The 23,001-nt window shown below is 35.2% G+C and overlaps 1 protein-coding gene across 4 annotated transcripts in view; it reads left to right on the top strand.

Annotated features, from left to right (window-relative positions):
- Nucleotides 1-19,628, top strand: part of ARHGAP5 (Rho GTPase activating protein 5) — an 86,015-nt gene extending 66,387 nt beyond the window's left edge. For all 4 annotated transcript variants that reach the window (XM_046652223.1, XM_046652222.1, XM_046652224.1 and 1 more), the window contains exons 4-7: nucleotides 8,662-8,739; nucleotides 9,921-10,052; nucleotides 11,826-11,931; nucleotides 15,939-19,628. In XM_046652223.1, coding sequence (XP_046508179.1) covers nucleotides 8,662-8,739; nucleotides 9,921-10,052; nucleotides 11,826-11,931; nucleotides 15,939-16,266 — 644 coding nt within the window. In that variant the 3' untranslated portion in view covers nucleotides 16,267-19,628. The remainder of the gene's footprint in view (nucleotides 1-8,661; nucleotides 8,740-9,920; nucleotides 10,053-11,825; nucleotides 11,932-15,938) is intronic.
- The last annotated feature ends 3,373 nt before the right edge of the window (nucleotides 19,629-23,001 follow it).

Raw genomic sequence — 23,001 nt, 5'->3', positions numbered from 1 at the left:
TATGTGATTGTTTGTTGTTGTTTTTATCTTCTACGTATGAGTGAGATCGTACAGTATTTGACTTTCTCCCTCTGACTTACTTCGCTTATTAGCATAATATCCTTAAGGTCCATCCACATTACCACAAACGGCTGATGTCATTGTTTCTTATGGCTGAGTGGTGTTCCATTGTGTATATTTGCCACATTGTCTTTATCCATTTGTCCCCTTGATAGGCCTTTAGGTTGCTTCCAAGTCTTAGCTATCGTGAATAATGCTGCAGTGAATGTAGGGGTGCATGCCTCTTTATGCATTTGTGTTTTCATGTTCTTTGGATAAATACCCAGCAGTGGAATAGCTGGATCATGTATGGTAGTTCTATTCTTAATTATTTGAGGAATCTCCATACTGTTTTCCATAGTGGCTGCACCAGTTTGCGCTCCCACCTGCAGTGTATGAGAGTTCCCTTCTCTCCACATTCTCTCCAGCACTTGTTTCCTGTCTTGTTAATTGTAGCCACTCTGATGGGATTGAGATGATATCTCATTGTACTTTTGATTTGCATTTCCCTGATAGTTAATGATGTTGAACATCCTTTCATCTGTGTGGCCATCTGTATATCATCTTTGGAGAAATGTCTGTTCAGATCTGTTGCCCATTTTTTAATTGGGTTGTCAGTTTTTTTGTTGTTGAGATGTATGAGTTCTTTATATATTTTGGATTTTAACCCCTTATCAGATAGATGGTTTGCAGATATCTTCTCCAAGTTGTTAGGTTGTCTTTTTGTTTTGTTGATGGTTTCCTTTGCTGTGCGGAAGCTTTTTACTTTGATATAGTCCCATTTGTTTATTTTTTTTATTGTTTGGCTTGCCCGTTCAGACATGGTACTTGAAAATATGCTGTTAAGACCAGTGTCGAAAAGCATACTGCCTATGTTTTCTTCTAGAATTTTCATGGTTTCAAGTCTTACATTCAGGCCTTTAATCCATTTTGAGTTAGTTTTTGTGTATGGTGTAAGATAATGGTCTACTTTCATTCTTTTGCTTGTGGCTGTCCAGTTTTCCCAGTACCATTTGTTGAAGAGACTTTCCTTTCTCCCTTGTACGTTCTTGGCTCCCTGGTCGAAAATTAGGTGACCAAAGATGTGTGAGTTTGTTTCTGGGCTCTTGATTCTGTTCCATTGATCTATGTGTCTGTTTTTGTGCCAGTACCAAGCTGTTTTGATTACTATAGCTTTGTAGTATATTTTGAAATCAGGGAGTGTGATACCTCCAGCTTTGTTCTTTTCTTTCAGGGTTCCTTTGGCTGTTCAGAATCTTTTATTCTCCTATATAAATTTTAGGATTCTTTGTTCTGTTTCTGTGAAGAATGTTGGAACTTTGATAAGGATTGCGTTGAATCTGTAATTGCTTTAGGAAGTATGGAAGGTTCTTTTTTTCGTTTTCCTCCTTCTTCTCCCCAAAACCCCCCAGTACATAGTTGTATATTTTAGTTGTGAGTGCCTCTGATTGTGGTATGTGGGATGCCGCCTCAGCATGGCTTGATGAGAGGTGCCATGTCCGTGCCCAGGATCTGAACTTGCTAAACCCTGGGATGCTGAAGTGGAGTGTGCGGACTTAACCACTCGGCCACGGGCTGGCCCCCAGGAAGTATGGACATTTTAACTCTGTTAATTCTTTCAATCCAAGAGCACAGAATATCTTTCCATTTCTCTGTATCTTCTTTGGTTTCTCTCAACACTGTTTTATAGTTTTCAGTGTACAGATGTTTCACCTCTTTGGTTAAGTTTATTCCTAGGTATTTTATTATTTTTGTTGTAATTGTAAATGGGATTTTATTCTTTTTTGTTTCTGGTTTTTAGATTTTATTTTCTTCCTTTTTCTCCCCAAAGCCCCCAGGTACATAGTTGTATATTCTTTCTTGTGGGTCCTTCTAGTTGTGGCATGTGGGATGCTGCCTCAGCGTGGTTTGATGAGCAGTGCCATGTCCGCGCCCAGGATTTGAACCAACAAAACACTGGGCCACCTGCAGCGGAGCATGAACACTTAACCACTCAACCACGCGGCCAGCCCCTTTGGGATTTTATTCTTAATTTCTCTTTCTGCTACCTTGTTGTTAGTGTATAGAAACACAACTGATTTTTTTATGTTGATTTTGTATCTTGCATCTTCACCATATTCATTTATTATTTCTATAAGTTTTGTGGGTTCTTTAGGGTTTTTCTATATACAAAATCATGTCATCTGCAAATCGGGACAGTTTCACTTCTTCTTTTCCAATTTGGCTACCTTTATTTTTCTTGCTTGATTGCTCTGGCTAGGACTTCCAATACTGTGTTTAATAAGAGTGGCGAAAGTGGGCATCCTTGTCTGGTTCCTCTTCTTAGAGGGATAGCTTTCAGTTTTTCTCCATTGAGAAGGATATTAGCTGTGGGGTTTGTTGTATATGGCTTTTATTACCTTGAGGTACTTTCCTTCTATACCTGTTTTATTCAGAGTTTTTATCATAAGTGGATGCTGTATCTTGTCAGATGCTTTCTCTGCACCTATTGAAATCATGTGATTTTTATTTTTAATTTTGGTAATGTGATTTATCACATTGACTGATTTGTGGGTGTTGAACCATCCCTGCATCCCTGAAGTAAACCCCACTTGATCGTGGTGTATGATCTTTTTAATGTATTGTTATATTTGATTTGCTGGTATTTTGTTGAGGATTTTTGCATTGATGTTAATCAGTGATATTGGCCTGTAATTTTCTTTTTTTGTGTTGTCCTTGTCTGGTTTTGGAATCAGGGTAATATTAGCTTCGTGGAGTGAGTTTGGAAGCTTCCCCTCCTCTTCAATTTTCTGGGAGAGTTTGAGAATGATAGATATTAAGTCTTCTTTGAATGCTTGGTAGAATTTGCCAGGGAAGCCATCTGGCCCTGGACTTTTGTTTTTGGGGAGATTTTTTATTATTGTTTTGATCTCCTTACTGGTGATTGGTCTATTCAAATTATCTATTTCTTCTTTATTGCGTTTTGGAAGGTTGTATAATTCTAAGAGTTTATCCAGTTTGTTGGCATATAGCTTTTTGTAATATTCTCTTAGAATCTTTTACATTGCTAAAGTGTCCGTTGTAATTTCTCCTCTTTCATTTCTGATTTTACTTATTTGAGTCTTCTTTTTTTTTCTTGGTGAGTCTAGCTAAAGGTTTCTCATTTTTGTTTATCTTTTCAAAGAATCAGCTCTTGATTTAGTTAATTTATGTCTATTGTCTTTTTAGATTCTATTTAATTTATTTCTGCTCTGGTTTTTATTATTTCTTTCCTTCTACTGATTTTGGGCTTTGTTAGTTCTTCTTTTTCCAGTTCCTTTAGGCACACTGTTAGATTGTTTATTTGAGGTTTTTCTTGTTTGTTGAGGTAGGCCTGTATTGCTATAAACTTCTCCCTTAGAACCGCTTTTGCTGTATCCCATAAATTTGGGGATGTTGTATTTTCATTTTCATCTGTCTCCAGGTATTTTTTTATTTCTTCATTGACCCACTTGTTCAGTAGCATTTTGTTTAATCTCCACATATTTGTAGCTTTTCTTCATGTGGTTGATTAGTTTTATACTGTTGTGTTCAGAAAAGATGCTTGGTATTTTTTCACTGTTCTTAAATGTATTGAGACTTGTTTTGTGGCCTTATATGTAATCAGTCCTGGAGAATGTTCCATGTGCATTTGAAAAGAACTTGTATTCTGCGATTTTTGGATGGAATGTTCTGTATATATCTACTAAGTCCACCTGTTCTAATGTGTTGTCTAAGGCCAGTGTTTCCTTACTGATCTTCTGTTTGGATGATGTATCCATTGGTGTAAGTGGAGAGTTAGTCCCCTGCTCTTATTGTGTTACTATTTCTCCTTTTATATCTGTTAATAGTTGCTTCATATATATATTTAGGTGTTCATATGTTGGGTGTGTAGATATTTACAAGTGTTATATCCTTGTGTTGGATTGTTCCCTTTATCATAATGTAGTGTCTTTCTTTGTCTCTTGTTACAGTTTTAGTTTTAAAGTCTATTTTGTCTAAGTATTGCTACCCCAGCTTTCTTTCCATTGCTGTTTTCATGGAGTCTCTTTTTCCATCCCTTCACTTTCAGTTTGTGAGCATCTTTAGGTCTGAAATATATATATATATATATGGGTCTTGTTTCTTTATCCAGTTAGCCACCCTAATAGCCCTTTTGTTTGGAGCATAAAGTAGCTATTGATACGTATGTACTTATTGCCATTTTGTTACTTTTTTTCTGAGTGTTTTAGTAGTTCTCTGTTTTCTCTTCTTCTTTTCTTCAATTCTTTTCCCTTGTGGTTTGATGGCTTTCTTTAGTATTATGTCTGGGTTCCTGTCTCTTAATTTCTTAAGTATTTATAATAGGTTTCTGGCTTTTGATTACCATGAGGTTCATATATAATAACCTATGTATATAGCAATCTACCTTAAGTTGATGGTCTCTTTAGTTTGACCTCTTTCTAAAAGCTCTGCTCTTTTACTCCCCTCCTCCTACATTTTATGTTTTTTGATATCATGTCTAACCTCTTTTGTGTGTGTGTGTATCTGTTATCCTCTTATCAGAGAAATAGGTAATTTTAGTACTTTTATCTTTTGACCTTCATAGGTTGTTGTTCTGCTACCTTTATTGTATTACTGCCTTTACCAGTGATTTTATTGCTCTTTTTTTTTTTGATAATTTTCTTATTCTTATTTGTGGTCTTCTCTGTTCCACTTAAAAAAGTCCCTTTAGCATTTCTTCTAAGACTGGTTTCTTGGTGATAAACTCCTTTAGTTTTTGCTTATCTGGGAAACTTTCTCTCTCCTTCCATTCTGAATGATAAGCTTGCCAGCTAGAGTATTCTTAGCTGTAGGTTTTTCTTTTTAGCACTTTAAATATATTGTGCCACTCCCTTCTAACCTGTAAGGTTTCTGCTGAGATGGCAGCTGATAGTCTTAATGGGGTTTCCTTTGTATGTAACTTGTTGCCTTTTTCTTACTGCTTTTAGGATTCTCTCTTTATCCTTAGTTCTTGACATTTTAATTATAATGTGTCTTGGTCTGGGCCTTTTTGGGTTTATCTTGTTTGGTGCTCTCTGTGCTTCCTGTACCTGGATGTCTGTTTCCTTCCTTAGGTTAGGAAAGTTTTCAGCTATTATTTCTTCAAATAGATTCTCTGCCCCTTTGTCTCTCTCTTCTCCTCCTGGGACACCTATAATACGAATGTTAGTGTGCTTGATGTTGTCCCAGAGGTCCCTTAGACTGTTCCTGTTCTTTTGAATTCTTTTTTCTTTTATCTGTTCAGGTTGGGTGGTTTCCTCTAGTCTTTCTTCCAACTCGCTGAACGTTCTTCTGTATCATCTACTCTGCTATTCAGTCCCTTTAGTGAGTTTTTCATTTCCAGTATTGTGTTCTTTGTTTCTGATTGGTTCTTTCTTATATTTTCCAGTTCTTTGTTAATGATCTCACTGAGTTCATCCATTCTTCTCCCAAGTTCAGTGAGCATCCTTATGACTTCTTGTTTGAATTCTTTGTCAGGTAGATTGTTTGTTTCTGTTTCATTTAGTTCTTTTTCTGGGGTCTTATCCTGTTCCCCTACTTGGAACATATTCCTTTGCCTCCTCATTTTGCCTTTTTCTCCGTGCTTACATCTATGTATTAGGTAGCTCACTTGTGTCTTCCAATCTTGGCAAGGTGGCCTTATGTAAGAGGTGCCTTATGAGGCCCAACAGAGTGCTTCCCTCTCATCACCAGTTTCAGATGTTCCAGGAGTGTCCCCTGTGTGGGCTACGTGTGTCCTTCTATTGTGGCAGAGTTGCTCTTGCTCTCTGTGCTCAGGGAGGCTAGGCTGTCCTCCTGGCCAGCTGGTCGTAATGCTCAGCTGCGTGTGGCTGCTGTGGACCCTTCAGTTACTTTATCAGGCATGGGGAGCCCCAGCACAGTTGGCTGCAAGGTCTAATAGCACATTCCTGTTGCAGTGTTTCTGTTAAGTGAGTAGGCCCCCAGTGTGACTGGTTACTAGGCTGAGGGGCTTACAATTGCAGTAGGCCTCTGGCCTGAAAAGCTGTTCTCAGCTCTCTCAGGATTGCAGCTGAGTAAGGTGGGGCCAATCCCCCATTTGGCTGTCTGAGAAGCACAAGTCTTGTGCAGCTGACAAGCCCACCATCTAGAGGGCCATACACACTTTCAGCATCGTCCTGCCCCATGCACATGCCCTGGCTCCCTTAAGCAGACCCACCTCTCCCACTGTAGAGGCCCCGTACACTCCACCTGCTCCTTGTGCCTTCCCTGCACCTCTGAGATGGACCCACTTGCCTGGCTGCAGAGGATCCAGGCACCCAGCCTATGCAGGCCCATGAGGTGCCCAAGGGCTTTCTGTTGGGTGGGCCTAGTCCCTAGGGTACCTGCCTGCCCTGGCTGAGCTGGATTAAATTGGTGCTCTAGTGGGTGGGGCAGACCCTGGGCTAACAGACCAATGTAAGCACTCCAATGACGTATGCCAGTCTTCTGAGTCAGCATGCCTGTACTGGTGACAATAATGGCTGCTGACAATGTATCAGTCCCTGGAGAGGTCTCACCTCTCACTAAGGTGCACCCAGAGCCTATCAGATGAGTCTCTTTTCAGCAAAAGACTGTGCCCCTTTCTGGTGATTTTAGGTTGCTTTCTGAAATGGGTGAATTTGTGCATGGGCCGTCTAAGAGCCGGCTTTTATTTTCCCCCTTATGTCCGATAGCTTTGCTAGGGGTGTTTCCCATTGTTAGTATCCAGCAAGGCCAGATATTATGACACTCATCTCAGTTGTGCTGAGTCCAGTAGATGCTTATAGCAGTAATGCTCCCCTTTTCAGATCCGCTACTCCTCCAGGAAGGCTGTGTACCTTAGGATTGTTCCTGGCCAGCCGTAGTACCTGTCTTGCGAAGGTGGCTTGCTTTCTCTCCTACAAGGAATTTCTGCCTCTTCCACCTCAGCCAGAAGTGTCCCTTGTTGCGGGGGTTCTTATTATCGTGTTTTCAGTTTTCTCTCAGGTATGGTTATTCCAAGAGTAGTTGTAAATTTGTTGTGTCCATGGGAGGAGGTGAGTTCAGAGTCCGCCTATGCCGCCATCTTGAACCAGCACCTTTTAAAATTTTTATTTATTTATTTTTGCTGAGGAAGATTCGCCCTGAGCACCATCTCTTGCCAGTCTTCCTCCTTTTGCTTGAAGCAGATTTGCCCTAAGCTAACATCTTTGCCAATCTTCCACTATTTTGCATGTGGGACACCACCTCAGCATGGCCACTGACTAGTGTGTAGGTCTGTGCCCAGGAACCAAACCTGGGCCACTGAAGCAGAGGACACCGAACTGCACCACGAGGCTACGAGACCAGCCCTCATTTTTCTTGTTTTTCAGTCTAATTTCTTTATGTTGTTTAGATTGGGTAATTTCTATTGATGTATCTTCAAGTTCGTTCACCCTGTCATCCACATTCTGCTACTTAGCCCATTTAGTGAATTTTTTTGATTCTGTTACTGTATTTCTTAGTTCTAAAGTTTCCAATGAATTCTTCCTTATATTTCTGTTTCCTTGCTGACACTTTCTATTTTTCATATGTTTCAAGTGTGTTTATAATTACTCACTGAAGTATTTTATGACAGCTGCTTTAAAATCCTTGTCAGATAATCCCTCAACTGACATCTTTGTGTTGGTGTCTGTTAATTGTCCTTTTCTCCTTCAAGTTGTGATTTTCTTGATTCTTGGTATGATGAATGATTTTAGTTTTATTATTATTGTATCCTAGACATTTTGGATAGTATGCTGTTAGACTTTGGATCGTATTTAAATCTTCTATTTCCTCAGGCCTTCTCTGCCACTACACCAGCAGGGGAGGAGGGCTGCCTCATTGCAGCAAGGTTGTGGTGGAAGTCCAGAGTCCCCGCTTGGTGTCCACAGGCTTCTGCTGACAGAACCATGGTGTGGAGGGGAGGAGAGGGTCCCTCTTACCTCAGAAGTTCAGGCTTCTCCACTCAGGGAGTAGAAGGGGCACCTTTGTTACTGCTGGGCAGAGGTGGTATTCTAGTCTCCCCACTTGGTCACTAGTGATGTGTGTGAAGAGGAGTGCGTTCCATGGTGTTTGGCCAGAGTAGAGCAGTTGTAGTAAAAAATGTTTCGTTTTGCTTGTTAGGCTTTCTCAATCCTTTCACTAGAGAGAGCAGGTTTTTCTTGTTGTTGGTTTTCTTTGTGTTTTTACTTTTTCCCTGTGCTCATTGGTATTTCTGGGTTGTAGGCTTCTGTGTTCCTTGGTCCAGAGTATGTAAGAGGCAAAAAGAAAACCCAGGGAACTCACTGTCATGTTGTTTTCAGGTTCCAAGGTTGCTGGCCAGTCCACCTGCTTCTCTCCACCATTCAGAGTCTTTTGATGTTTGTTTTTTGTATTGTATTCAGTAATTTTAGCTGTATTTAGTGGAAGAAATACGGAGAAACGTCTATTCTCACTTTGCATGGAACTGCATGTCCTAAGTGGTTTAAAATAAAAAGTAGTCCATTAAGAACTTAATTAAAATGAAATGCTCAAAAATATTTAATTCTTAAAAATACTTTATCACTGTATTTTTATGTCAGTAAGATGTACATAAGGTTAAGTATATTTTTTGTTGTAGATGTATATGTATATTTCTTCTTTTAGGATTATGTACTGAAGGACTCTACCGTGTTAGTGGGAACAAAACTGATCAAGACAATATTCAAAAACAGTTTGATCAAGGTAAGACGATAATTATATAAAATAAAATTATTATTTTCCTTACTGAAATTTCGTGGTGGGAAGGTTGATTTTCTTATGAAAACCTCCTAAAGAGATGGATCTTCAGGGGAGAGAGTTTTGAAGTGAGATTAGAGGTATTTAATAGAATAGCTACTACAGTCAAGAAACAGGAGACCTATAAATCCATTGCCAGAATTGGAAAAGCAATAAATTGATTTATGATGTGAAAGCATCTTTGTATATCAGAGATAGCACTTATTTAAAGATGTAATTTAAAAGTTTTTTGTTTTTGTTTTTTTCCTGATGTTGGGCTAACTAACTATTAGGAGTAAAAACAAAGCTGAATTCCCTACTCATATTAAAGTAAATTCTATATGATATCAAAGGTTTAAAAGTAAAAAATGAAAACTTGTAAGTACTAGGGAGAAAAACGAGTGAATATTTTTATAATCTCATGATAGGCAAAGGCCTAAACTTGATATGAAACCTAGAAAGCATGAACACAGTGATAAACTGGACTATCTAGAAATGTAAAAATTCTGGATGAGACAGTGGATAAAAGATAGAAATTATGCATATAAATTAGAGTTTTTTTCTATCTTCTGTCTTTCTCTTTCCTTATGTCCTCTTTTAAATAGCTTATGTAAACAAAATATTTTAGAAGATAGTGGCTGGCCCCGTGGCTAAGTGGTTAAGTACGGTGCACTCCACTTTGGTGGCCTGGGTTCACGGGTTCTGATCCTGGGCACAGACCTGTACTACTCGTCAAGTCATGCTGTGGCAGCAACCCACATACAAAATAGAGGAAGACTGGCACAGATGTTAGCTCAGAGCAAATCTTCCTTACCAAAAAAGTAAAGATAGATAGATATTAGTAAAAGTTAATGTTCTTCAATATACTAATAAGCCTAATAGCATTTTTTATTAAAACAGAAAATGCTTGTTGCTTGGTTTTCTCTTCCTTTATCTATATAGTTTGTCAGGCAAACCTATAGTTTGCCTTATCCATATAGTATGTCAGGCAAACAATGGAGGAAGGATGAATCAGCCTGTAAAGAAAGGTGGCTGACGAGAACCTTAAATATCTTTGGATCTGTAAGTACCTGTTTAGCTTACTTCTATAATAAATTAAAATTTTATTATAAAAATTACAAATTAAAATTATCACTTTTGTCTTATAGATCATAACATCAGTCTAGTATCAATGGAAGTAACAGTAAATGCTGTGGCTGGAGCCCTTAAAGCTTTCTTTGCAGATCTTCCAGATCCTTTAATTCCATATTCTCTTCATCCAGAGCTGTTGGAAGCAGCAAGTAAGTATTAGCCTGCTTTTTTTGACAGGGATAACAATAGAGGGTTTTGTATATGGATTGCTATGTGTTAAAATCAGTCATCCACTGGAATGTGTAGCTAATAAAAATTCAGCGTACTAGAACTGTTCCTTAAAGGTATTTTCCTCTAAATAAATAAAATCAGAATCCCTAGGGGTGGCTCCCAGGAATATTTGGATTTAGTTAGCCTCCCTGGTGACTCAGTGCTCCTAGATGTTTGAAGATCATTATAGCAGAAGTTTGAGATTTGTGTTTTAATTCAAACTCAAAGACATTGTAAGGAAATTAAACTCTTCAAATGAATGTATCTACAATGTGCTTTGTAAAATATTAACCTGTCTGTGATGTGTAAACATGTGTATTTAAAATTTTTCGAGTCAAATTAACTTTGTCCTCCTAAGTCATATTTTGAAAAAGTAAGGCAGGAAAATGGGTACTTAGTGTTTACTCCCACTTTGGTATCACTCATCTAGATGTTTCTGTTAAACAAATACTCATTTGTTGTCTGGAAAATGAGACAGAAGGTCTATTTCGAGTATTGGCATTGTGTTCTCAATGGCTAAAATGAATGTTGTTTCTAAATATTTCTCTTTAATGTTTCCTTTGATTACAAGTCTTCAGGCTTTTTAAAGTGAGGCTGCTTGTAATTTTGATTATGTTAAAGTTCTTAGTTAATTTTCTTTTCATTAAAAACCACCTCACTGGGTTGTCACAGGTATAGTTACCTTATATGTACTCTCATAAGTAAACTGGGAAAATGATTCAGTTGATAGTTTAGATTTTCTTACTTCTTGACCATAAACAATATCCTCAGAAGTTTCCTACTTAGGACATTTTTGAGGACTGATTTATAAGTAATACATGGCAAATGAGAATTTGTTAATACTTGGTTACACTACCATAAGTTGATATATACCATAAATTGGCATGCAGATTGGCCTCCTTCAGAGGGACTCATTGTTGCCTTTGGGAAAAATGAAATGAATGATGAAGGGCAATAAAGCACTTTCTTATCTCCCATTTACAGCAGAACCACATTTCAGTTATCCTGTTTCATAATTTGCATAAATTTGGATAGTGAGTTAAATGCTTCTGCTGATTGTGAAGAAAGGTTTTTGATAAGCAGAGTAGATTATAAATAAATATAGGGTGATACTTTAAATCAGGTGTTGGCAAACTGGCCCACGGGCCTGACTCAGCCTGCCACCAGCTTTTGGAAGACTTGCAAACTGAGAATGGTTTTACATTTTTAAATAGTTGAACAAAATTAAAAGAAAATTTCATGATATTTTAAATTTATGTGAAATTCAGATTTCAAAAGTTTTATTGCAACACAGCCATACTCATTTGTTATGTATTATCTGTGGTTGCTTTTGTGCTACAACTGTAGGGTTGAATAGTTGTGCCCACAAAGCCTAAAATATTTACTCTATTGTGTGAATGTTAAGAGCCTAATAGATTTATAAGTAATTCTAAATCAATATATAGTTATATAAATTGCTTGAGTAAATTGCTGATATACCATTTCCCACTTACCATCTCTGAGTCAGTTTGATCTTCAGTTATTAGATTTACTTGCAAAAAGGCTATTGTAGTAGCTGATAATGTATTTAGCAGGTTCTTTAGAACATTTTCTTTGTTTTTGTTTACCTATCGTAATATACTTCAAACACATTCTTGTATAGCAAGAAACTTTATCAAATATTTTTAAATGTATGAGTTTCACATAAATTCTTTACTACTTTAATTTTACAGAAATCCCGGATAAAACAGAACGTCTTCACGCGTTGAAAGAAATTGTTAAGAAATTTCATCCTGTAAACTATGATGTATTCAGATATATAATAACGCATCTAAACAGGTATTTTTATTGTTTTTGCAAATAAAGTGCACTACAGATTTCAAGCTTGTAGCTTTATAAATTGGATAATTATAAGATAAAAAGGGGACACAAAGTAATTTAAACATGCGGTTAAATTTTTGTTCACTAAATTATTTCTGGATTTTTAAAATAGATTTTTTGTCAACTTGTTTAAAGAAAGATATGTGACTCTTTTAGTACACGTAATGATTATATAAATAGTAAGCATGGTATGTTTTCTTTTTTATATTGTTAATCTTTAGCAGTTCTCTTTTCTAGGATCTTAGAATTTTAGATATGAAATGACACTTAGATAAGTAACCAAATCAACCTATTGGAAGTTGGAAAAATTGAGATTTAAAGAGGGAAATTATATGCCCAGTGTCACATAATTAATAAGTGACACATCTTATGAGTAGAATCCAAGTCTTATTAAGAGGTTCTGTTTGCTTTTTTTATCACATTGTGTTGCTTTTGTGTATCTTGCTGGTTTTGTTTGGATATTCCACACAGTGAAATTTTATCAGAAACTTGAATTCATGTTATTATCCATTCTGTTACCTGAAATACAGGGCATTACTCCTGTATTAGTAGCCCTAAATATGTTGAGTTTCAGGTTTATGCTTCTTTCTCAAAACGTACTCCTCCCAATGCCATTCATTAAGTGAAAGAGGCAGTATTGTATAATAGCTTAAACTATAGAGTCAGACAGGCTTGGTTTTGAAACATTTTTAGTTCTATGACCTTGAGCAAATTACTTACTAAGTTTTAATTTCCTCAACTAGAAAATTGAGAATAACACCTCACAAAGTTGTTCTTGGGACCGAGTGGAATTATTAGTATTTGTACTAATTTTTTCAAAAGTCTACTCTTCATATTTTCTACTGACATACTAATGAACTATAAAGTTCTTTCAACTAATAATGTCAATGTGCAAACCAAGTACATTTCAGTCTGTACCTCTTCAAAGAGAATATTAACCAATATTTAAAGTTATTGTTGTTATCAATGTAGTATAAAATTATTTTAGCGTTTCTAGTAACCCTTCTCGAAGTCTCCCTGAGAAAATATCAGCATGCACAGTATTGCAGTAAACTTAATGGAATTTCTTCTTGAAAATTACCGTACAAATGGTTCATGGTATGAAGACAGATGTGCACAGGGTACTATAGGAGACCTTACCCAATGTGGAGTGTAGGGATTTAAAGTGCTGAAGTAAGAATTGTACTCCATTAAAAAGAATAAGGAAAAGGGACAAAGGAAGAGCATGTTCGAAGATTCACAGTGATAAAACAACACAGGCAAAAGCATATTTGATCTGTTGAGTAACAGCAAAGAGGCCTGTGTGATTCGAGCAGAGTGTGAAGGATGGACAGAGTAAGTGATAAGGTCAAAAGGGAAGAGGGACAGTGCCAGATCATATAGGTCGGTACTACTCAAGAGAGTAGTCTGTTGACTAGCTTTAGTCCTCAAAATGTTTTACTGACAAGGTAAGGAGGTTACTTCATGTATGTATGTCACTAAGTGCTATGAGTTCAACTGACGTTTATGGGGGGAGCAAGACTTCCTCAGTGATAATAGCATTGCATATCTGTTACTCTGAGTGGTATGGGGAGCCACTGGAGGGCAGAGCAGAGAAATATCATCAGACTTAAATTTTAAGAGGAATTCTCAACTCACTGTAATGGGTACTCTGTGTACCAGGTACTCGTATAAAGTGCTCAAGTCATAGCAGTGAATAAAACAGTCACCTATTTTATGGAACTTACATTCTAGCATAGGAAATAAATGATAAATAAGTATATAATGGGTGATTGACAAATTGCAAAAATTAATCCATGGAGTTATTTTTTGGTTATATTCTCTTTCACCCTCCATATTCGGTGAGTTATTGTGTCAAATTGGTTTTTTCTCCTAATTATTTTTCCTTTTATTCGTCTGCTACTGCTTTAGTTTAGACTTTATCATTTCTCATTTAGGGAACTCTAGTTTCTTTGTAACTGAGCTCTTTCCCTGCCAATTTTTCCTCTTTATCCTTTCTTGATCCTAATGCCAGAATGATCTTTCTAAAAGATCGTTCTGTAAAGATCACTAATGATTGAATAACACCCTATATAATCTGAAGAAAAAATTCAAACTGTTTAACATTAAGTGGTCTAGTTCTAACTTCTGTTAAATCGCCTTTCCTTTTTCACGTGCACACACCAAGTTAAGTGCCGCTATATTAAACTAATAGCACTTAACCAAAACTATCAGTTTGTGCCTAGTCCCTCACCACATCTTAACGTGACTACCTCAGTAGTTCTCACCTGCACTCCTCAAATCAGCAGCATCAGCATCACCTGGAAACTTGTTAGGAATGCAGATTATTAGGTCTCGCCTCAGATATAATCGTCCTGTGTTTTAACAAGCCCTCCAAGAGGTTCTGATACACACTGAAGTTGAGAACCACTGTTTTGACTGAATTACCTTTCCTTCTTACCCTCTTACTGGTGCCCGTCATCCTTAACTCAACTCAAACATTTCCTCTTCAGCGAAGCCTTCCCTGGCCATCTTCATCTCTAACTGATTTGGTACCTTTCCTTTGCACTTTTTGGCTTAACAAGTAAACCTGATGCCCATACTCATGTGTCTTTCAGCTTTATAGGTATTTTCAGAATCTACACTTGCCTACTACATGGAAACAACTGACTGAGCCCACTGTATTTTAACAAAAGATTGATTTTATTATGAATATTCTAATTTAGCCTCTTACCAAATAGTAACAACTTTTACCACAAAAGACATGTTTTTAGGGCACATATTTTACCTCAGATGAGCAACTCCTGTGTTTGGCAGGTGTTCCTTTGGTTTAGATTTAAAATTTTTTGATATGGAAATTTAAGTATAAGATTTTCCTGCTACCTTGCATATTGATGGGGCTGTTTCTTCATGTGTGAAATGAGAGGGTTGGATAAAATACCTAAGATTCTTCCCCAATTTAATAATTTTGAGTTGTAATTCAAGATTTACCTCTTATATTTCTTGAGTGCTCACATATTTAAAGGACTGGATGCAAATCAGTCAATAATGTATGGCCATTTGTAAATTATTTATCATTAAATCATAAGAATTTTAAAGTGGAATATGTTTCTGCAACTGACTGTTGTCTTTCAAGTTAAATTTGTAACAACATACAAGATATTTAATGATGGAAAAGATTTTTTTTTTTTTTACAATACTAGAAACTAGTTTTTTTTTTGCAAGTTTAAAAGTCTCCTGGTTGGAGAATATGATAGAGTAATTTTTACAAAGTTCAGTTTTCCCAAGGTTCAAAGAGATGGCATAACGTAGTTTGTTTTTTCATCTCTCACAGTAGTCAAAGAATTGAGATATGCAATTAGAATTTTCTGATTTTGTTGCTGGAAACTCATTAAAACTTGTTACATGTTCTTACCCTGAGAAAAAGGTTTTTTTCATATAAATTAAGGAGGCTTCTATAAGTAAATTATAAAACCCGAGGGTACAACATTTTTAAAAGACTATCTTTGATTCTCATAAGGAATGGATTTTACTGCTGTCTCCTGTTATTAGAATGTAGATGAACATAGAATGCACAAGAAGAAAAATGTTTTACATTTGAAGTTAAGATAAAAGGTGAGGGGCCCGCCCTGTGGCTGAGTGGTTAAGTTCCTGCACTCTGCTTTGGCGGCCCAGGGTTTCGCCAGTTCAGATCCTGGGTGTGGACATGGCACCGCTCATCAGGCCATGCTGAGGCGGTGCCCCACATTGTACAACCAGAGGCACCCACAACTAGAATCTACAACTATGTACCGGGGGGCTTTGGGGAGAAGAATAAAACAAACAAAAAAGATTAGCAGCAGCAGTTAGCTCAGGTGCCAATCCTAAAAAAAAGAAGAAATATAGAAGGTAAAACTAAATCATCTGAGATCATTTCCAGCTCTAGAATTCTTTAAGTGTAATGAGTTTTGATTGGTTTCTAATTGTTTTTTCCTATATAATTTCAGGGTTAGTCAGCAAAATAAAATCAACCTCATGACAGCAGACAACTTATCCATCTGTTTTTGGCCAACTTTGATGAGACCTGATTTTGAAAATCGAGAGTTTCTGTCTACCACGAAGATCCATCAATCTGTTGTTGAAACGTTCATTCAGCAGTGTCAGTTTTTCTTTTACAATGGAGAAATTGTGGAAACTGGGAACACTGTGGCTCCTCCGCCACCTTCCAATCCAGGACAGTTGGTGGAACCAATGGTACCACTTCAGTTACCACCACCATTGCAACCTCAGCTGATACAACCGCAGTTACAGACGGATCCTCTTGGTATTATATAAGTAGGAAGTGATTGCAGACAGCCTGAAATAGGACAGAAGAAGCAAATCTAGACATGCATGTTTCAGGGTTCAGTAGTATGCTTTCATATTTCTTGCAGATAATTCACATTCAAAATGATGAGACATTTTCTCATTGAACTATATGCTATTCCTTATTCATTTACATTACAGATCTAAGACCATGTGATAAGCATGACTGGAGAGGTTTAATTTTTATAAGCAAAAATAGCTATAAAATACAAAGCTGCTGTTGCATGCAATCTTATTGCAATCAGTATATCATTCCTGTGGCATTTTCTGTCACATTATATTGTGAATAAAATTTTTCTATAGAAATTTAATGATTTAAAAACTCACATATATGAAACATTTAATGCTTTTCAGCCTGCTTTATGGCTGGTTTTGTTATTTGATGTGCTAATTTGGGCAACTTAATTTACATTTTAGCAGTCTGTGTAGATAACTAAAAGCCCAGTTAAGTGTTTTATAATTTCAGGCTACTTATGCCATGCTTGGGATGTTGTTTGAAAGAAAGAAAAATACACTTAACATATTTCTGCACCTTCATCTTTACTTCTGAGTAAACCTATGGATGATTTGATGAGGGGTAAATGAACGTATTTCTCGTACACACATACCAAGGACATGCTTGTGGCTAAAGTGAGTTGATAATGTTGTGCAAAGGATAGTTGTCACCAACTCATTTCTTTATGGTCCATAATGAAATAAACATCTTGTATACTGTTAATTCTGTAAACAGATGCATGTTCAAAAGATCAATGATGGTCTTGTAATCTTAATCTAATATATTTTAGATATTTTAATTTTTTCCCTCTTGGGAAATACATTTAGTATAGTGTAGAAAATACTTCATGACATTTTCATATAAGGTTATATAACTTTTCATACATAAACATGAAATTTGTTGTAGGAAATTCTTTGAACCAAACATTTTAATCTAGGACTTAAATTTAATCTGTTCCTTGAATCTATTTTTATGTGGCCCTTAAAAACATATCCAAAAATCCATTGCTAATGTAGCAATAAAAATAACTTTGGGTACTGACAGCCTCTTTGGAGTGTGTATATATAAAATTGCAAACTTGTGTTCATATTCTTTTCTGAAATATGTTATACTAAAATCCAAAATGGCTTTCACATCATTTTTTAAACCAATTTTTTCCTTTGATGTTGGTACCAGATTTGCTGTAAATGACTGCTGCTTTTGTGGTTAAACATTTTGTTAGTGAAGATACAACCAGAACACTAAATTATGGATAAAATTTTCAGAAATAGGTGGCATAGGTAAATTTTGTTAGGCTTTACTCAAACTTTGTTCATTATCAAACCGTGCCATTATTTTCTGGAAAGGAAAAAAATGGTTTGTTTTTATTGCTAGGTTATGTTTTGTGTAGTAAAGAGAAAATTCTTTGGTCCATGTTGTAATCTTCATTCATACTGCAATTTTAAGGTTGTCTTATGTGTATTATAGTAAATAGATGATTTTGAGATTTGAGGCTCCTAAGAGTTTGATTTGCTCCATTTCTTCTTAAAATAAATACTGTCTTTCCCAACTGTTATGTCCTAGGTATTATACTTCTAATTTTAACTTCAGAATCAAAATGTCGACATGAACCAGGCTGCTGTTGAAGTACATGTATATTACAAATTATCTTATTTGTGTTATACTCTTACATGTTATTATCTTTTCTAAGAAAACAAAGTCCCTATTATTCCTATTGCAAAGCACACAGGAATTAAGAAAGTACAGTAATTTTTAAAAAGAAAAATCCGGTAAATGTAGTATTCTTGTTCTATATTACTTATGCCTATTGTCTATATAGCTTTAATTTATAGCTGTCAGTTTAACATTGGCATGTCTGGCAAAGAAAATTAAACTTTAAGAGTTTTATAAACTGTTTCTAGGTTGCTAAAGAATTTATTTTTCTACTATATATGGTATAGACAAAGCTCAAAACTATGTACAGGAAAAAAGCCTGACTGTTTCTTTTGAAAGTAGGCTGAAAAGAGAATTTTCAGAACTGTTCGTGTCTTCAGTTCATTTGATCATAACTTTGCTATTGTAATATGTGAATCCCAGTTTATTTAAGCTATTCTGTTTTATACTGTGTTAATTTAACTTTCATATGCATTTAGTACCATTTTTGTTATTAAAGCTAGCATTTACCATTTTCCATATTAACTACCTTGCACCTTCCCCAAAACTTCTCCTCACTTTTGTGTGCATTCTATAATTGATTTGAAAGGCTTCATAGTGGGTCATTTAAAATTCTACATTTGGTTCAATTAACCAGTAGGTTACAGTTAATTGAAAATTAAAGTATGGTTTAAAGCTCAGTCTGTTACACTGAATTGATTGCGTTTGTTTTTGCCAAGGGTATAGATATGTTTTTAAATATTAGAAAAATAATTCTAAGAACAGAATAATATAATTAAACTTTTTTTTCTGGTAAGTTACTGGAAAGTTTCACTGTTTAGAGACATACCATATATGAGACTTCTTAAACATGGAAAGAATATTAGCTAGTCTCATAATTATGGGTAAACATTAAGGCATTATATTTTACAGTTTTAAATAAAACTCCATCTACACATGTTTCCATTGTTTTATTTAAGCTTCAGTGCTTGTAGTTATTACAATATTGTACTTAACAGTATCTAGATAGCAATATAAAGAAGCATAGTAGTACTCTGTTCTGAACTTCAGAAGATGTATTCAAAGTCAAATTCTATTCAGCAGATACCTATTAGGATATACAATTAATTTTAGAACAAAATCCCAGGCACAATATATTTCCCTTTGAAATGGTATTTGTTAGTAGTGCTTTTTTCCCCCCAACATTTACAATGTAAATACTATAGGTAACAGCAATCTAACGTAGCTGAAAAGCAGCTTTTATTTTCCATGTTGTATGTAAATAATGTAGACCCTTTTTTTGAGGTACTGGAATTTAATTTCTAATCTCTTAGATATTAACAAAAGGGAACAATTGGAATAAGAACGTAGGCCTTAGCTTCCATGGTGATTTTTAGTTTTTTATACGGTAATAATTGTGATGCTATTTGTCAACTGGATATAAATATATACATATACAGTTTTAAAAAGTCAAAAGTGCTTTGTTTCTTTGTTTATAATTAATGTAATTTTGTGCTTCACCCACAGGATGCTGCAGTAAATTAAATATCAGTGAAGCTGCTTCTGTATAAAGAATGCTATGAATAAACCATTAAGAAGCTGTGTAATTTTAAGTTATAGTTGCCTCTAAGTTTACCATTTCATTGGTAAAAATCAGCTAATTTTTTTTTGCTTAAAATAGAAAAATAAAAATAATTTAAATTTATGTCGGTATGATGAAAGTTTTCTTAGGGAGGTGTATTATTGAGCTTTTACTGTACTGTGAGAGGAAATCCAAAATTCATTCTGGATGTATACTTACAGATGAAAACTCAATTTTAAAATTTTCAGGAAAACAAGATTGCAGATTTCTAAGACTCAAATGTTACCTGGATCTGAATTTTGAGCTAGTTATTCTTTTGGGCCACTGGACATATTTTGACCCCTATTCTAGTTTATAGCAGAACTGCTAACATTGAAGAATATATTCTTGTTTTTTTCTTCCTGGTTTATGAATATTAACCCAAATTTTATGAGTTTTGTTGTTAGATTTTATAGATCTAGTGAGGTCTGTTGGACTTGAATCCTTGTATGTGTTATCTTGAATTTAATCATTTTAAGTTCCTTAATTCTTAGGCTGAACAATTTCTGATTTGTTTCAATACTTATGGGACATGTTTAATTTTTTATTGTATTTGAACTCTTGAAGTTCTCAGCAGCCTTTTCAATTTATCAAATGTTTGAAAATAAAATTTCCTAAGATTTAATAAGGGAAGGAACTACTCTTCAAAATTCATTTCTTATGGTAACATCTGTATGTAGTGGAGAAGACTGTACACGCATTATCATCTCATATCCAATATCATTTGGTGTGATCCAAGTACCATGATCTTTTTAAAGCAGTTAAGACCTACTAATTAATGAACTTTGGGAGTATTCACTTATTCGGTTGAACCTCATCATCATCTTGTGAGCATGATTCCGTGTCTGCCCCCCCCTCCCCCCACACACACACACAATATTAGTTTTGTCTCTTTGTGGATGGATGTATCAGGGAGACCCACAGTTCTCACATCATTGAAATCTTAAAGTGTTTAATATTAGAACTTTATAGAAATTTTGTAGGTAGTAGGGATGATTTTGAAAAGCTAATCAGTGATAAAGATTTCAGTTATTACTGAGTTTAATATAAGAAAATTTAAACCTTTAAATTAGTACAGTGCTTCCAGTTCTGCTTTAGTCGTTTTTGCCAATAGTTAGGAGTACTAAGACCTGCAGTGTATGCACTTTGACTCTGAGTAGTTGTCAGGGAATTTGTAGTTTAGAAACAATGTAATACTTATTTATTCCTACAGTACAGATTTTCTATTTGATTTTATTTGCCTCAAGTAGTAAAAATTATTATAAGCAATTTAACAATGGCTCTCTTATTCTGATAGTTTCCCTGATTTTTAGTTAAGACTCTTAGTTTTATGACCTATTTTTTCAAATTTATTTATATTTTGTATTAAATAAGTGATGTATGTTTAGCAGTTGACCCATTTATTGCTTCACTTATTCACCCAAATTAGTTTTAATTCTCTATCTTTACCCAGCAGATCATTTTCTTATGACTTTAAACTGAATATTCTGTCCTAATCATTTAATATATCTTAGGTACTGGCCAATTTTTAAAATATCTTACCAGTTTTAAATTTGGAGCTCTTAGTTTCCCTTTTCTCTAGATTCTTGGTATTTCATTTTATCCAAATAAATATCTCGATAGGTGTTCAAGCCGACTTAGGTTTTAAAGACACCCTAAAAATGATAAGTAAAATGAGAAGCAGTGCACGCTATCCCTACTGTCATTATTTGTATAGGACTTCAGTTATTTTAAACGTGTAGGTAAAAAGATAATTTTAAAAAGCCCTTGTTATCTGAGAGAATGTGCTCTTTTAGATAACTTTTCAGATTTACTTGGAAATTTCATTTCCAGGTTTTTCATCTTTGTTGGCTCTCAAAGCTATAGTTGCTGAATGTTTTTGGTTTATAGAGAGAAGCCATTACCAGCAATGTACTTTTAAAGTATAAACTAAAATTTGTTTTATCCAATTCTTTAATGAAAAAATGACTAAGTTACTTTAAAATCCACTTAAATAATTATTTTCATGGTATAGATTAAAGGTGAGCAAACTTTAAATATCTTAGACTTTGCAGGCCGTATGATTTCTAGCACTAGTCAACTCTGCTGCTGTTGTGCAAAAACAGCCATAAACAATATAGAAATTAAGAAATGTGACTGCATTCCAATAAAACTGTTGACAGAAAAGAGACAGCAAGCTGGATACGGCCCACACACCATAGTTGGCTGATCCCTGGCTTAGGTTGTTAGTAAAATTAAATCGTGTAAGTTTTATGCATGTAGAATACTTTATGATAAATTAACTCAAAATAATATAGGTCAAAGTAAAATTTTGCAAAGGATAATAACTGGCTTCTATTCTTGCCACCTCTTTTTCCAAAGGGAATCATCTTTTTTAGTTGCAAATAATAAACGAGAGTTGTGTGTAATAGTTCTTTTAAAAGAGCATAATAAATTATTAAAACATTGCATCTGGAAGACAGGACTGGTATACATCAGAACTGAACTGCTTTCACACCCTTATTCCTATTTTTAAGGTGACTTAAAGTATTTTTGAGGGCAGTAATTGCATCTCCACACACTAGTTAGACATACAGTAAATTTTTGAATAAGTTGTGACATAGATCATGAAGTGATTAATATTTTAAAACTAACCCTAAAATATCAAAATCATGTCTGTAATGGATCCAGAAGTGTGTGACTTATTTAACGGATGGTCTCTTCGAAGTATCAGTTTCTGCTTCTGAAATCCTTCTGGCTGTTTTTAGTCTGTATTTAAGTGCTATTTGAGGCTTATTGATGGCAAATCTTAATAGATTTAGACTTATATTCAAATAAGTTCCTTCAGCTAGAAATAACCTTAGAAGTTTTAAGAATGTGCTGACTTTTGAGTGTTTTTCTGTTTATAGCAGTGGTTTCCAAACATCAGACTTACTTGTGTGAACTTTTTAAGAATCAAGCTGTCCAGAAGCCATCTAACTATAAAAATCTCTGAGGTGCAAGAATAAGAGATTTATTCCCAGTTAATGTGCTTGTATATTTTATCTGGAGAGGATAAAATGGAGTTTCTGGAAGAAAAAATTCATATGATAAGGGTTAATTACATAGAAAAAACCTTGGCATTCAAATTTAAACTCAACTTTATTTCAATATGTAGACTTAGTAGTTACTGAGCAATTTTATAATCATAAGTGGTGATAAGCTAGCCAGAAACAATGGGCATATTAATAAGGAAGTTTTTAATGTTACTTCCTAGAAAATTCAACTGTTTACGGCTGCTGACTCTTTGTGAATAAAAGTGTTGTATCAAAGAAAAAGGGGAAACTGATAATAAAAGGAATTGGAGGATGAGAGTAATTTGCACTTCAGAATGTTTTTTAGTATTCTAATACAACTTTATACATCCTGAATTTTCCAAACTCGCCGTTTTCATTTTTCTACCACTTTACTATTTGCCTTACAAACACTGTAGGGGTTC

Source organism: Equus quagga, chromosome 2, assembly GCF_021613505.1.
Source record: "Equus quagga isolate Etosha38 chromosome 2, UCLA_HA_Equagga_1.0, whole genome shotgun sequence".
NCBI classification, from domain to species: domain Eukaryota; kingdom Metazoa; phylum Chordata; class Mammalia; order Perissodactyla; family Equidae; genus Equus; species Equus quagga.
This window is presented reverse-complemented; position numbering and strand designations above follow the sequence as displayed.